Source organism: Ursus arctos, unplaced genomic scaffold (assembly GCF_023065955.2).
Source record: "Ursus arctos isolate Adak ecotype North America unplaced genomic scaffold, UrsArc2.0 scaffold_26, whole genome shotgun sequence".
Classification (NCBI taxonomy): Eukaryota; Metazoa; Chordata; class Mammalia; order Carnivora; family Ursidae; genus Ursus; species Ursus arctos.
In genome coordinates this window covers 28555130-28572073 of record NW_026622941.1, presented here as the reverse complement: position 1 = coordinate 28572073, position 16944 = coordinate 28555130, and the positions used below count along the sequence as shown (strand labels likewise).

General features: G+C 38.2%; 1 protein-coding gene across 14 annotated transcripts in view; it reads right to left on the bottom strand.

Moving 5' to 3' along the window:
- The window catches only part of RESF1 (retroelement silencing factor 1), a 241149-nt gene that overhangs the window by 29128 nt on the left and 195077 nt on the right, over positions 1–16944 (bottom strand). For 12 of the 14 annotated variants that reach the window (XR_008955925.1, XM_057303218.1, XM_057303217.1 and 9 more), the window contains one exon: positions 605–5678. Coding sequence is in view for 13 of the 14 variants with exons in the window: in XM_057303218.1 (XP_057159201.1) it covers positions 605–5621 (5017 nt within the window). In the remaining variant the exon portion in view is untranslated. Of the gene's footprint in view, positions 1–604; positions 5679–9972; positions 10782–13047; positions 14568–16944 lie in introns of those variants that run through there. The other 2 variants (XM_057303219.1, XM_044385563.3) reach the window with 2 other exon arrangements.

Sequence of the window (16944 nt, the reverse complement as noted above, 5' to 3'; positions counted from 1 at the left end):
TAACTGACAGTCATGCTTATGCTCTGGCTTTGGTAACAACACTGGACAGTATTTCTTCCGTGGTCCTCCCATTTCAAGAGTAGACTACTGGTAATGCTTTAACTTTTGCGGTAACACAGTCACCAACTATTTTAAAGATGACAGTAAGATGAACCATTTCCATATGTATAAAAAGTTTTCACTAGTATGTAACGATTATCTCCTCATATTTAGACCAAAACTTCAAATTCACAGGACTTTGAAATCAAAAGTCCATATGAGAATCAACAGAACACTTGAAATAATGTATAACACTTTTCTAACAGCACAAAGAATGCTTTTCATAATATAGGCTTCTTGGTGCAAAGGGAAATCTTTGTATTTGGCAAACCTTACAATTTCATACACCTCATCATCATTACAGATCCAGGACAATTTACAGTAAGGGGGAGATAAACTTAAATACTGCCCAATGAACCATCAATTTAGAAAAACAAATACCAAGGAATGGCAAATGCATTTAAGCCTTTGCTAGCCACCCAGATAGTGTAAGTAGTGCTAACCCACTTGTTTACCTACAATGCCTTACAGTGTACCAGACACCATGAAAAAAATCATACTAGACCTTGCACAGAGGCTTGCTCCTTCCTAGGACAAGGCTGCAGATCCTTCCAGTCATCAACAGAATTTGTATTCTTAATCAGTCCATCTGGACATAATTTAAATTCCAGCATATTTGGTTTTTCTGTGGCATCTTTCACAGGTAAGAGGCTCTGAGGTTTATCTTCCGGTCTCCTCTCTTTATTAAGCTTCCTGGGTGAACTGTCTAATTTTGTGAGACAAATGCTCTCATGCTCAGTGCATTTAAATGCAACTCTGTTCAGATACAGTTTCCTTTGATCCTTTGACTGAGGAGGCATTTGACTGAATTCCACTTCACTGTTTATACTGCTTAAACTTTTGTCTAATTTGCTTTTATCAATCCACATTTTATCAGCTTGCTTTCCACAAACTATTCCCTTAACATTTCTTGAAATGTATGGTTTAGACTCCTCAGAATGGTGAATCTTGAGATTTTTACCATGGCTTGAACAAATATTTAAGGATTCTTTAGAAGTCTGCACACTGCTATTATGTCTCTCATTTGATTTCCCACAACTCCCTACTTGCATGGAAAGTTTACTGGGCTTCATGTATTGAGAATCACATGGTACATCTCTCACATAGCTTTTCTTTGATGCGTTGCTACCCACTGCTTCTTTGTGCTTCTGCCTTTGCAAATACTCCTTTGGTGTTAGAACTCTATTAATTTTAGATGAACTATCCTTAGAGCCTGAGGACTTAATATTTGATACTGCCTTTTCTTTAACCCTAGCTCTTTCATTTGTGATTGACGAAAAATTACATAATTTAAAGGAACCATCTCCCACATTTTTATTCTGCTCTTGTTTATCATATTTCTTCCTCTTTATCTTAGAATCAAGTATGCTCCCATCATCTAACTTCCTTTTTTCCGAAACTTTTTGTCTCAAGCCACCTGCTTTCAATTTTATTTTCTCTGGGGATACTGACTGTACCAAAGAACTATTCTTCATACGTAGATCTTTATTTTTATTTGTCAAAAAACCCACCTTTGCTTTTAGTGGACGTGAGTTTTGTGCCAGGAGCTTCTGGTGCAGGCTCTCTTGAGAAAACTTTGTCATTTTACTACTGGTGTGAAAAGTTATCTCATGAAATTGTAGTTTTCCTTTTCTTTTGTGACTCTGCATGGAATCTAGTTTTTTATCACCTTTACATAAAAACTGACCTGGTAATTCTTGTTCTGTCTTCAGTGATTTGTGATGTTTTGTTTTGGGCATACCATTTGTATTTTTGCCTTGATCTATTTCAGGAAAATGGTTTTTCATATCTGGAAAAGTCAAAGGAATCTTCGTATTATTATTTAGAGGACTACTACACCCAACAGGGACATTTCTATCAGAAGTTCTTTCTCCTTGTTTATGACTGTTGATCTTCGAAGGAGAACACTGATCTTCCCCTTTTTCTTCCTTCGAAGTTGAGCTGTTGATGGAATTACACTGACACTGGGGTACTCCTTCATAAACCATAGATAGCCACCCCAATGCACAGCAACCGACATCATCTTTCTCTGAATCCATTAAGTTATCATCAGTCTTTCCATCTGTATCTGCTTGTGGGTCACACTGGTCGCTTCCTTCTTTTTTTACGGGTTCTTCTTTCTGATGTTCCGTCAACTTGTCTACCTCACAGACTTGACTGTCATGTTCAGGAAATAATTCTTTCATTTGATCTGAGTTTAATATTGTAATTTGTATTTGGGCTGTTAAGTCCTTGGAGTCACAACCAGTTTTATCACAAGTCTGATCCTTTGGGATGTGGTTTATTTGTTGAGCCACAAAACCTTCATGTGTGTTCACAGCTTCAATACCATAGGGAAATTCTTTTAAAAGTTCTGACAGCTGATCATGTAGGTATAAGACAGATGCCTTATCACTGAGAATCTCACTTCTTGCAGGATCTTGGGTAGTGTAACTGCAGGACGAGTCAACTTCCTGAGGACAACTATCCTGCTGAATAGAAGACGAACACACATCATTAGCCATGCTTTCTTTTTTAGTGATATGGTCCAAGCTGCTCTCCTCTAGAATTCCACTATCTGCTTTAACATACTTCAGAGATGTTTCTGGAGGTTGCAGAGATTCTGTCTGATCAGTTATTTTATGTGAAACATCTGTGCACTGTAAAAAATTACCATTTTGAAAACCAAAGTCTTTACTTTCAGTGAGGGTATCTATTTGTCCTTTTTGTTGTCCCTTAGTTGTCACTTGGTGATTGGGTAGAGATTTCTGTGGCTCAACCCTTTTCAAAGGAGGCAAGTTGAAGATCTTTGCTATCTGGGAATTGTAAGATGTATCACCTTCAACAAGAGAACAAATATTGTCAATATGTAACATATCACCACTAACAGTATCACTGTTCCTTGACTTACATGAGGCTTGCTCTTCACTCACAGAATAGTCGGTATCTGGTTCTGACTTGATATGCCTTCCTTGATTGCTATTAGGTGTGTCTTCTGAATTAGTTGACTCATTTTGCTCTTCCTTCTGAATTGGTGAGAACACCTTTGTGTTTGTTGTGGTACCTGCTACTGGTTCCTTAAGACTAGCTTTCAAAGGAGCAGTAACACTTGTATTTTCTGCCAACTGATTTTGCAAGCTACAAACACTGCCTTCTTTAATAACTGGATACAGTGTTTCAGGTACAGCTTCAGGTGTTATTCCTTTGGCAGACAATGTTTTCACATCTGAAAGAATTAAGGGTGACACTACAGCTACTTGAAGTTCTGTTCCCTTTGTAACAGTTGCACTGGAAGACTCATAATTCTGTACTACTGTTGACAAAGCTGTTTCTTGTAAGGTGTTTACTATCTTGTTCTGAGAATGTCCTACAACTGAAAATGGACTCTTATCACACGTTTCCACAGGCATTGAAACTCCAACTGCTGTTCTGTTTTTTGACTCATTATACTGTTTTTCCTCTGTAGGTTCTGAAGGCTGCTTTTTCCACAGAGAAAGACACGTTGCTAGCAATTCCATGGAAAAGTGATTGTCACTTTTAGAAGACACTCCACTTGTCGAGGATTTATGCTCAAGGCAAAAAGAGTTGTCTAAAACCTTGGCATTTATATTACAAGTACTTGAAGTTTCCATGGTTTTCAAAGTCGGTTGGTTACCAGTGATTTGGGTATTTGGGTTAATTTCAAAACTATGTGGTTTAGAACCCTGAATAGTTTCGCTCGCATTTTTTAATAATTTCTCCTGAGGTTTATCTCTACATGTAAGTAAACTGAGAATTAGCGTATTTTTATTTGGATATTTTGAAACATATTCCTCAAAGGATGTAGACTGAGGAACAGAAGGTGTTTCAGAATTTGTTGGCACATTTAGTTCAACGTTGACATTTCCTGATGAAATCTGGGTGTTATTTAATGTTGCCTGGGTAATCTCAAGAGTTGATGCCTTTAAAGAAGTCCTTACTTGCAAATCATGCAACTGGTCTGGCATTGGCAACTTTTCTGAATAAACAGAATTTAGTAAAACAGAATTCACTTGGTTACGATTTCCCCAATTCGGGTCCTGGATGTTGGAATTCATTGTACTGTGTGTTCTATGTGTTTCTTTTGCAGATTCTATCATGGATGGTGGTTTATCCTCTGGAGTCCCTAGGGTCACCTGTGGTCCAGACTGGATTTGGGCAGTTTGTTTCAGAGACAGTTCAGAATTTGGAGCTAATTCACTGTAAGAGGTATCAGTTGTTTTAATACAACCTGCTGCCATCAGAAGATTTTTATTAATTTTAATTTTCCTTGCAAGTTCTGAAAACTTCTTTTTTATTTCTACTAATGTTTTAATATCCCTCACTAACTTTTCTTTTGTGGCACTTGTGTCCAGTACTTGATTTGAAGTAAGATCACAAGAGTCTATTCTTCTCTCTTGATTATTTTGAGCAAGGGTCTGAACACCAGCCACAGAAGATCTAACAGGTTCATTAAAAGCCTGAGTGACATTGGTATTTACTTTCAAGTTACAGGAATTTCCAACTGTGCTGCCGTTTTCATTAAGGTTTTGCCAATGCTGTTGAAAGCTTCTAGAAAAGTCTTTCCTCATTTCAGGTAAGTGCATTTCTTGATTCTGAGGAATGTCCACAGAAGACTGTTTAATAACATGCTGAGTACTCTGCAAAGGCTGGCTTGTGTATCTACAGTCATACGGAGGTGGCGGAGGTCTTTTGTCAGTCTGAGTAACTGCATATTGATAGGACTGTATGGCTGCAGTCTGCTTTGACTGTAAAGTCCGTGGAGAATCTGGAGGGTGACTATTTTTAATATGCAATGATGTAGATGGCATAGGATTTTGTTTCTGAAGAGTAGGCTCTTGCAAACAGCTTCGTGATGAGTAACTGTATTGCTTTGGAAGTGGTCTGTAATCTGGATAAGTCAGTCCACTGGATGTATACTGTTGTGCCCAATCAACCTGCCGTTCTGATAAAGATGGGTTAAGTCTTGGGGCTCCTTGATAAGTTACAGGAACTCTTGCAGAATTAGAAGGGATCATTTGTAGTTGCATAGAATAAGAATCTGATGTTACAAATTGATTCTGTAGTGCATGTATATTAGGTGTATTAGTTCCAAAACCAGTTTGATGGGACACAGTTGCCCCTGTATGAGAAAGCATAGAGTTCCTCATTGGTGAGTTCAACCACACATTTTGTGTAACTCCTGAAGACATTTGCAAATTGTGATTTAGTTGTTTGGATCCTTTAACATTTGCATATGTGATTCTTTCCACTGAAGTTTGTGAGGCCACAAGTGTCCCATTATGCATATCAGGAATAGGGATTTGCTGAGGAGTTGTATAATTTCTGATGTTTAGCAGTGGCTGTGAAACTGGATTTGAATTACCAAGAAACATACATGCTTCTTGGTTACTTCCAGGATAGTTTAAAGAATTTTGAGATGTTGTGTTAAGTGTATTTATTAAAGCCTGCTCCAAAAAAGAGGACTGCTTTTTAGGATACTGTGGTGGTAAGGTGACATTCTCTGGTTTTGCATTCCAATTCATTGTTGATTTGATGTAGCAGCAGTGTATTAAAAGTCAGTTGTTTTGAATGTCAGGGATCTGTAGGAAATAAAGATCTTTTATTAAAAATGTGTCTATGTAACACTTCCAAGAAAATTAGTTTACCCTATGTTATGTCTATCATAATTCCAGACACCTCAGACCAAAGATTCATCTTTAATTTGGGGAAGAGAAACAACGGAAAGAGCAAAGGAGGATGCAACAATATGGCAAAGACCAATAAAATTTCTGGGGTGTTTTACAGGAATTCATTCTACATCATAGTTAGGATTTTGTTTGTTACACTGAAGTGGCAAATACTTTCTGTTGTTATTTATTTTAATAGGCTCTTTCTAAGTAACCCATGCTCACTGAAACAAAACAAAAAATTTCAAACACATGGTAAAAAGTCCTTATTGTCTATCCCCATTGTCTAACTCCCTAGGGGTGTCCACTGTTAGCTTCCCTTTCGGAAAATTTTATACATAAAAAACAAACACATAAAGAAAACTTTATCTTTTTGTCTGATTTTCATTACTATCATTGGGATACCTTATCATTTCACTACAAATATATTAACTTCATTGTCTATATAACATTAAAGTTTCTGAGTATATCCCCATTTAACCAGTCCTCTATTGGCTTATGTTTAAACAGTTCTCTATTTGGGTTTCTTAAGTCTCTGCATTTACAAACTATCCTACCCTAAGCATTCCTGTATTTATGCTTTTATATTTGTGGCTAAATGTTTCTGGAAATTCCTAGAAATGAAATCAATGTGTCAAAGGACATTAAAATTATTTATATAAATAGTGACAAATTGCCTTCGAAAAAGGTTAAAATAACTTAAACTCACTAACAGTATATTGATGAATCTAAAAATGGTCAAATCTATAACCATAATAAATGAAGACAAATTAAAATAACAAAATTAAACAAACTTAAGCATATTAACAGTACACCCCAAATACAGAATACACATTCCTTCTAAGCATACATGGAATTTTTGTCAATATGACCATATTGGTATCAATAGTCATATCAATATCAATGTCATATCAATAGTCATATCAATATGACTAGCTGAGCCATAAGCAAATCTCAATTTTCAGAGTATTACAGTAATTCAGATTAATTTACAGTAGACTCAATCTAGAAATTACAGGGGAAAAAAGTAACTAAGAAATTGCCAAATAACTGAGAAATAAGGAACGCACTTTATGCTTACACAGAGAGAAAAAGCGCTCTCTAGTGCCTCTTCATCTACTTATGATACCACTCCTACTGGATCAGAGCCCCACCCTTATGATGTCTTTTAACCTTAATTACCTCCTAAAGGCCTTATCTCCAAATAGTTACATTAGGAGTTAAGGCTTCAACCTATGAACAGGGAAAGAGGGACACGCAATTCAGTCCATAACATGCTCTTATACCCACGTTCACATACCACTTGACAATAATTCATAGCATAAATAAACGTATTTTAAAAACAAGACTGGGAGGGGTGCCTGGTTGGCTCAGTTGGTTGAGCATGTGACTCTTGATCTCAGAGTTGTGAGTCTGAGCCCCACGTTGGGTGTAGAGATTACTTAAAATCTTTAAAAAATTAATTAATATAAAATAAAATAAGGAAACAATCCCCCACATTTACCTAAGAATAATAACACAAGGAAAGAAATGACAGAGTGAAATAAACAAAATAATGAACACGAATGTAGAGATTCAACTAGACAGAAGGTGATTCTTTAAAAAGAATAAAAATCAGTAATCCTCTGACAAAACTGATCACATTTTATTTTATTTTTTAAAAAGATTTTATTTATTTATTTATTTATTTATTTATTTATTTGACAGAGCGAGACAGGGAACACAAACAAGGGGAGTGCGAGGAGGAGAAGCAGGCTTCCCGCAGAGCAGGGAGACTGATGCGGGGCTTGATCCCAGGACCCTGGGATCATGACCCGAGCCGAAGGCAGACGCCTAATGGCTGAGCCATCCAGGCGCCCCATGATCATGACATAGTAAAAGTGTAATATTGGCAGGGGCGGGGGGGGGGGTGGTGGTGCCTGGGTGGCTCAGTTGGTTAAGTGGCCAACTCTTGGTTTCAGTTCAGGTCATGATCTCAGGGTCCTGGTATCAAGCCCTGCATCAGGCTCCGTGCTCAGCCAGGGAGTCTGCTTGCGGATTCTCTTTTTCCCTCTCCCTCTGCCTCTAGCCAGCTTGTGTGTACTCTCTCACTCTATAAAATCAATCAATCTTTAAACAAAGTGTAATACTGGGAATAGAGGTTACCACTAGACCCTACAGATGTTAAAATAACATTATTTTGAATCATTTTATTCCAATACATTTCAAATTTAGGTGGAACAGAGAAGTTCTTCGAAAAATACACCTAACCAGGAAGAATACTGATCTCCTTAAAGAAGTGCCATTGATAACTAAGTATCTTCTCACAAAGAAAATGCCAGACCCATATGGCTTTGCTGGAGTATTCTAGCAATCATTTATGAAAGAAATAATCCAATATAACAAAGGATAAAAGAGAGAACACTTCAGAACTCATTCACTGATGCTGTCATCCAAAAGCTGAAAAGGAAAATTAAGAAGCCAATCTCCTGCAAAAACGTAAAAGCAAAAATCCTAAACAAAATGTTAGCAAACCAAATGGGGTCACATATAAAAAGGATAACCTTTGACCAAATTGGGGTTATTTCAGAAATACTAGGTCATTTGAAAATTAATTAAAGCAATAACACGACAATAATTTTTTAAAATGCTAAGTTCCTTTCAACACATGCAAGAACCTCTGATAAAATTCAACATTCATTCATTTGAAGAAAACTGTATCAAACCAACAACAGAAATTTCCTTAGATACATGGTAACTTTAAACATTTAGATTGACAATAAAACATACACCACTATTGCCCCTTCTATTCATCACTGTACTGGAGATCCTGGGAAGTATAAGAATTAGGAAGGAAAACATAAAACTAACTATTCACAGAGGTTATGTAGAAAATCCAAAACGATCTACAGCTCTTTGAGATCTATTAAGTTATGGGTCATAGTGTTCTCACTAAGAGGAAAAACAAGACTGAAGAAGGCATGTATGCTTCTGGATTAAAAACAGATCCCAGAAAAACTGAACGGGAAGAAATCAGAAAGGGAGACAAACCATGAGAGACTCTTAACTCTAGGAAGCAAACTGAGGGTTGCTAGAAGGGAGGTAGGTGGGGGAATGGGGTAACTAGGTGATGGGCATTAAAGAGGGCATGTGACGTGATGAGTACTGGGTATTATATGCAACTAATGAATAACCGACTCTCCATCTGAAACTAATGATGTACTATAATTGAATTTAAAGAAAAAAAAAATGAAAGAAAAAAAAGAACATCTCCCAGAGAGATAGATCTGTGTACTCCTCACATGCCTTCTCCCAGGAAAGGAAGACACAACTGACTGGGGGCACCTGGCTGCTTCAGTCGGTAGAGCATGAGACTCCTGACCTTAGGGTCATGAGTCTGGAGTCCCATGTTGGGGGTAGAGTTCACTTAAAAGATATAAAAAAATAACACACAACTGAATGATCAGGCAGATGCATAATACAAAGTAGCACTTCTACTAGAGTTAATGATGACTAATAAATTCTTAGTTCTTATGCATACTTGGGGTGGGAGGTTGTTATGGAGTAAATTGTGTCGTTCCACCACCAAATTCGTATGTTGAAGCTATGTTGAAGCCCTAACCTGCAATGTGACTGTATTTGGAGACAGGCCTTTCAGGGAGATAATTACATTTAAGTGAGGTAATAAGGATAGGGCCTAATCCAATAGGACTGGTGTCCTAATAAGAGAGACATCAGGCATATGCACACAGAGGAAAGACCATGTGAGGTCACATAGAGGAGGCGGCTGACCACAAGCTCAGAGGCTCGGGAGAAACCAAACACCTTGATCTTGGACTTCCAGACTGAAACTGTGAGAAACAGATATGTTATTTAAGCCACCCAGTCTGTTACATTAGGGCAGCCCTGGAGGACCAACATGGGGTTACTTTTTTCCTCTCTCTTCTTTGCTGGCAAAAAAAACCCCTGAAGCCTAGAAAATCATCCTTGAACTACCTATTTAGAGGGAGGGAGTCAAAGGCTGTTTGCTGGACTTTTTTCTGACTACAGAGTCTCTACTTTCAGATACCAAGTATTAAACCTTTTGAGAATATATTGTAATGGAGATTACCAGAGACAAGATTTGTATGATCTATCATTTTAATTTCTCTTGAAAAAATTAACTTTGTGCCAAAATCTCCACCCCACTCCATCATCACCCTTCACCTGTGACAATCATGGCACTCACCTGAAAAACCCCACGTATGGCTGAACTTAAGAATCTCCTTCTCTGCACAGGAGTAGCTGAAGTTTTCTGGATGGTGGGGGAATCGCACAAGCTAGCAGACTGATTTTACTTCATGAACACAAACATCAAACTTAACACTGCTCAACAATTCCAGTTCTACTTTGTTTCACTAAATTCCACCTATTCTCTAAGATCTCTTCTCTCCTCCCTGGTCCCCAGCCACTCCAACCCACACTCATGTTCCCCTGCCCTAACTCAGCTTGCTTATATTTCAGAGAGAAAAAATAGCATCATCTGCCATCATCCCATCATCAAATCTATAAAGCCCACCCTTGTAAATGTAATATGCATCTCCAGTAACGGAGCTGACCTTCCTCCTACCAAATCTCTACATTTAAAATCCTACTCCCAGGGCACATGGGTGGCTCAGTCGGTTAAGTGTCTGCCTTCAGCTCAGGTCATGATCCCAGGGTCCTGGGATTGAGTCCCACATCAGGCTCCCTGATCAGCGGGGAGTCTGCTTCTCCCTCTGCCCCTCCCCCTGCTTATGACCTCTAATAAATAAATAAAATCTAAAAAATTATAAACAAAAATAAATAAAATTCTACTCCCCTTCCCTTTATTCCTGGTATCAACCTGTCTCTACGGGATTAGGTCATTCACACAGGTACACACATACTCTAGGACTGGCAGAATTCGAAAGAATAAACCTCACTGGGCCCCATATTCTTTACTATTCTACCTCTGTACCAATGACAGTCTTTTAGTATGGTTTAAAATCACAAGCATAAGTCAGATTTTAAATACTTAACACCTTTAAAGGGATAGATAAAAATGATTTTTAAAAGTAATTTGTGCATCTACAAAATATACAGTGAAAAAAGCCATTAAGGAAATTAAGATGTACACTAGAAAATACTCATGCAATGCTAAAGAAAATACTAAGGGAGGGAAAAAAGATACAAGACCTAGAAAACAAAAGTATAAACAGCAGATGTAAATCCCATTATATCAATAACATTAAATGTGAATGGATTAAACAATCCAAAAGACAGAGAATGACAGACTAGATTAAAAAAAAAACAAAAACCTAACTAAATGCTGTCTCCAACAGACACACTTTAGATCCAAAGATACAAACAGTGAAAGAATAAAAAAGGTATCATATCATACACACACAGAACTGCGGAAGGTCTACGCTAATTATCAGACAAAACACCCAAATCTTACTAGAGATAAAGAGAGATATTTTATAACCATAAAAGGGTCAATCCAACAAAAAGATAAAACAATTAAAAACACCTTAAGAGAGCATGAAAATAAAAGAAGCAAAAACACAAGGGAGAAACAGGTAATTCACCAAGAGTTGAAAACTTCAATTCCTCATTTTCCATAATGAATAGAACTGGCAGAAAAATCAACAAGGAAAGAGAAGTACGGAACACATTATATACACCCACATTTGTTTCTAGTAGGGAATGAAACAAATTGAGTATCTTAAGTTGTAGGTTAGTACATAATTGTCCATTGATTGCCTGTAGGCTTAAGGCTCTCTCCACTTTGGCAACAGCTCAAGTACTTTTGTCAAGTAGTCAAAGGATCAGCAAGCAGCCCAGTAATGGGAGCAGATGTCATCAAGCCACCAAAACACAGATTTTTATATTCAATTGTGGGAAATTCTAGGAACATCCTTGCTATTACTAGCTATAGTAAAATTAGCACACTCTGAATAATGACTCTAGATATAGTTACCACAAAGTTTGGTTCTACTAACCCCACCTATCTGGCAGGTTTTGCAGTCTGAACAGGTAATATAAGTATGTTGATGCTGTTAAGATGTGATGGCCTCCACTGGGAGGCAAGCAGCCCTTGTATCAGAGTCAATTCACACACTCCTACCCCAAAGAGAGGATACATGGAGGTTTCCTTGTATGTCATCATAAAAGGTCTTAAAAGTTTTAACTAAAAAAAAAATTTTTTTTTTTACATACTGGAAATAGTAAGATTTATTTATCTGAGAGAGAGAGACAGAGAGAAAGAGTTTGCACGCACGCACACTAGAGCACGTGCAGGGGGAGGGGCAGAGGGAGAGAGAATCCTCAAGCAGACTCCCTGCTGAGCGTGTAGCCCCACACAGGCTCCATCCCAGGACCCTGAGATCATGACCAGAGCCAAAATCAAGAGTCAGCAACTTAACTGACTGAGCCACCCAGGTGCCCCTAGACAAACTACCTTTACGTTTGCCAGTTTGGGGCTTTAAATTTTACGATACTATTACTATTACATCCTATGAGAAAACTGGAAGAAAGCAAGTCACTAAAAATTCAAAATATAAGAAGTTATGAACAGTAAGCTATGAATTGCAAAATTAATTTCTGAAGCAGGAAAAAAAAAGAATCAAATAGCTGCAGGAGACAATATGTAACAATGCATGTGATTTTCATATAAAAATTTCATAAAGACTTCACCAAGGTTAAGAAAAGATTTGTGAATTGTCTTTTCATTTTAAAGTATCCTATATCCATATAATGCAAAGAATGTAGTTTAAATGAAAAACTGTCAACCCAACAGCTTCCTTTATTTGTAATTTAGCCTTATTACAGAAATTTACAAAGCAAAAAATAACTAAAAATCATAGCTTGGAGGAATAATCATATTAATATTTATCTTAAACACGAACGCTCAAGCACACACACCCATAAACAAAACACTATGAAAAGGGACCTGTTATGTTACGGTTTGCCATGGCCAGGCCTATTATAGGTCAGATGAAATAGTAAGAAAGAATAGGACAAACTAAGCCACATCAAGAATTGTTTTATATACAAGGGTGACTATTTATCAAAGAAACTGGAACATTATTAAAGTGAAAGACAATGCTATTAATAGCCAAAATGGCAGGCATAAAAAAAGACCATCTCAGAGCAACACAAAAGATGCAAATCTAGACAATGTCTGGCAGGCTTCAATAAATGTTTGTCAAACGAATAAACATTATCTGTAAGTGCTGAACACCAAGTTAAAAAGAAGTCCCTATTTCAACTTCTAGATGGGGAAAAAGTTCCCAACTCCTACCTTCAGATCTGTTGTCAACCATAAACATCACATCAATTCCATCTGTAAGCCTTTCAGTACTTCAAAAATACAGAAACTTCTTAAGAAATATATAGAATACTCTTCTCCTACCTGAAAAAAACAAACAACAACAACAAAAAAAACCCAAACTAGAAATTCTGGTATTTTAAATTGGAACTCTCCTTTATGGCTTTTTAAGTTCCACTTCTAATGTGTTCCACAACCAGAATTTATTTGGAGTGCCCAGTGATGTGGTTAAATTGAGGAAAGCCAGTATTTTTCATTGAAAACCGATTTGATGGGGTGCCTGGGTGGCTCAGTTGGTTAAGTGTCTGCCTTCAGCTCAGGTCAGGATGGGACTGAGCCCCACATCAGGCTCCCTGCTCAGTGGGGATCCTGCTTCTCCCTCTGTCACTTCCCCTGCTTGTGCACATGCTCTCTCTCTGTCAAATAAGTAAATAAATCTAAAAAAGAAAAAGAAAAACTGATTTGCATTACAAAAAGCTACAGATACTTCTATAACATCAACAAAACCACAAATACCAACACTTTGGTGTAAGAGACACTTTTCAGGAATGCCAAAGTATCATGATTTACTCAGCCTATTCTACCCCTGGTTGTTTGTATCGTTAATCATGGGAGGAGTTAGGCTATCAATCCTTGAATTAGGCTTTCAAGAATATTCTAAGTTTTGTGTTATTTGTAATACAACTCTGTAAGTAACAGCTAACATTTGAGAATTTACTATATATTAAGAACTGCGCCGAATGCTTTAAATACATGATCACATTGAACTGACAGAACATATGAATGACGCCATGCAGTACTGCCACAGCTAGCAGGGCTGCAAGTCCTACTATCACAGCTGTGACGACTCCACACCGCCAGAGACAGAAAGAGACAAGACTATAATTTCACATGCAACTTAAAACAGAAAAACCAACATCAGTGTCCCTATTCCCAGAGGGTGATACCAACGTGTTTAAGAACACAGGCAGCTGAGGAGCCAACTCCAAACTGTAGTCATTTTATAGCCTGAGGCTATCTCAAGGCTAAGGGAGGTGGTAAACTGTGCTCAACTGACACCAGAGCAGCAGAAAAAAAAAAAACCTGCGGCCATTTCTCACAGTGTTATCAACCTTTGTTCCAGGAGGACCTGCTGGGTGTCCTGCCAAGATATGGGTCAGACAGAGATTGGGCTCTGCCTATTCGGCCCATGAGAAGACAAAGGTAATCAGAGTACCACGGTGAAGCTGCCCCCCTACATCTCCACCCTCCACCTTTCACGTGTCCAGCTACAAATTCTATTCAGAAGCACAGGATACTCAATCAAATATCCTAATTAACTTTACTTTCTCTTAGGCAACATTGGAAAAGAGTGACTTGACCCTGATGCCTGGCAGGATGATCAGGCCTTTTGTGGAGGTCAGACCACAACCAGGCTCCCCACACAGATGGAAGCAAGCGAAGTATGTCCCAGGTATCATCAAGGTTCACCAATGAGAGCGATGGCTTTCTCCCTAGAAGAACAAGTGAAGGGGAAATAAACTGCTCTACTTTTGCTGACTGATTAATCTAGGTACAGCATGGGGTGTTGGCAATCACATATATCCCATTGGAACTGGCCAGCATGAAGTTCAGAGCAATGCATTTGACTATCATTTGGGCTAAAAAGTTTAAGCTACTTTCTTGTGTCTAGAGCAAAGGTCAGAGACAAATTTCAGACTACCTTTATAGTTGTACTATACCCTGAAGTGGGAATTAAAGATCCCAGAACACATATGAAAAAGTCAGTTACCCTTCCTTGGAGTTCTGCCTAGCAACTCATTTTAGAGTGTTCCAGGTAAGGAAGGAAACAGGATTCATTAGAGGGGTAGTGGTCTCAAATATCTAGAAATCCCTGACAAGTGCCTCAAGTACACGAGTAGTTTGTCAGGCAAGTATAAGGTACCTAAGATGCAATATGCTGTTGGAGTACAAAGAGTACTAGGAGTCTAAGTATTGCTATTGTAACAGGAGTGAGCCAATTCTGTGCCTCTTGAGGTGGACGAACTCTCTGAACAGAAATAAATAGGTACCAAAAAAGCAGGCTGAATTGGCCCAAAGAAAAATCTGAGAATTTTTACACACTCTCAGTACCTCTGTCACTACAGACCACATTCTATTGTCTACTCTGGTTGTCCCAGGTTTAGTTTAAAGTTTGGGTTGCAAGAATGTTAACAGAGGCATTTTGTTGGCATGGAGTTAAGATCCAGATTTTATAAAACTAAAGGCTGAGATTAATGAAGCAAGGGGACCTGAAGTACCAGAAGAGACCTATAGGACAGAATCTATTTTCTTGTTAGCAAGGTCAGGCAAGGAATAACATATCCACTTAAATCCAGAGCCGTAACTGTAGTCTAGAAAATACATACACGAGAACTCTGCTTTGCCTTATCAGGAAACCAAAGAAAATCATGACTAAAGGATAAGGTATACAAGCCTTGGCCCAAAGGACACCACTCCCAAGGACATTCACTCCCAAAATCAGCAGCTACTGAAGAGCTGTAAGAGTCCTTAGATTAAGATCTTCCACTGGCCAACAGTATGTTGACTAAGGGTGGTAGGTAGCAACAGCCTGGGGTAAATTAGATTACTAGTTTCTGCCTCCTCCCCCAACCCTGATCCCCTGGGTCTACTGTCTTCCTTCTCCAACCAGCACAGGGGAGCATGCAAGTTTTGGTGAGAAGCCACGACAATCACTCAATTGTGAACTGATCAATTATGCTCTAAGCCACCCTAGCCACAAACTTTGTCCAAAAACATGGTCACATGGAAGGAAAATGTAAAAAAACAATAGAAGTTGTGACAGCAAATCTTTAGCACTGTCATAAAGCAGTGGCCTACTTGAAGTATCCAATAAACACCCTCAACTACTCATCTAAAATAGGACATGGCTAAAAATTGAAGGCAGAAGCAGATTTGATATAACCTACATAAACAAATAGTTTTTGGGGTCCTAAAGAATTTCTAATGTACATAAATGCTTCGGAGACCATCTGTCCCTGCCATCTGTAGCTGTGGAGATGGCATACCCATGCGGTACTTGTGGAAGGAGAACCTGGAAACATGCACCTCCCCTCCATGGACTTTGCCTGTGCCTTCTCTCTTTTCTCTGTTGGTCATATATTGTGTCCTTTGCTGTCATAAACTTTAGCCATGAGAATATAAAAATAGAGAAAAGGAACAAAACCAAAACTGGGGTCTTTGAAAAGATTAACAAAATTAATAAACTTTTATCTAAACTAACCAAGAAAAAAGTCTCAAATTACTAAAACCAGGAAATAGAGACATTACTACCAACCCTTCACTGAAAATAGAGAGAATACTATGAGCAACTGTATGCCAATATATTTGATAATTTGGATGAAATGAACAAACCCCTGTGATATTGCAATTTATATTAAGAAATATGTATTTGATCTTTGTCCCCATTTCTGGCACAAAGTTCCTAAAATCCTTAGGCTTTCCTAAGGGATGTGATGAAGGAAGGTGCCTTTGGTTATGTTAATAAGGTGACTTTTAGACTACACCAAAAGATGGTGTCTATTTGCCAAGAAAACCAGCCATGTGATTAGGGGACTGGCACTTTTCAGTCCCACCCCACCCCTAGAAAGCAAAGGAGAGATAGATGGGAGGTTGAATCAATGGCCAATGTTTTTAATCAATCATGACCATGTAATGAAGCCTCAAAAAAACCCCCAAAAGACAGGATTCAGAGGGCTTCTAGGTTTGTGAACACATGGAGATTTGGGGAGAGTGGCATGCTCAGAGGCGGCAGAGAAATTCCACTCTCCTGCCTACATACCTCACTCTATGCATTTCTTCTACGACCACTTATTCATAGCCTTTAAAATC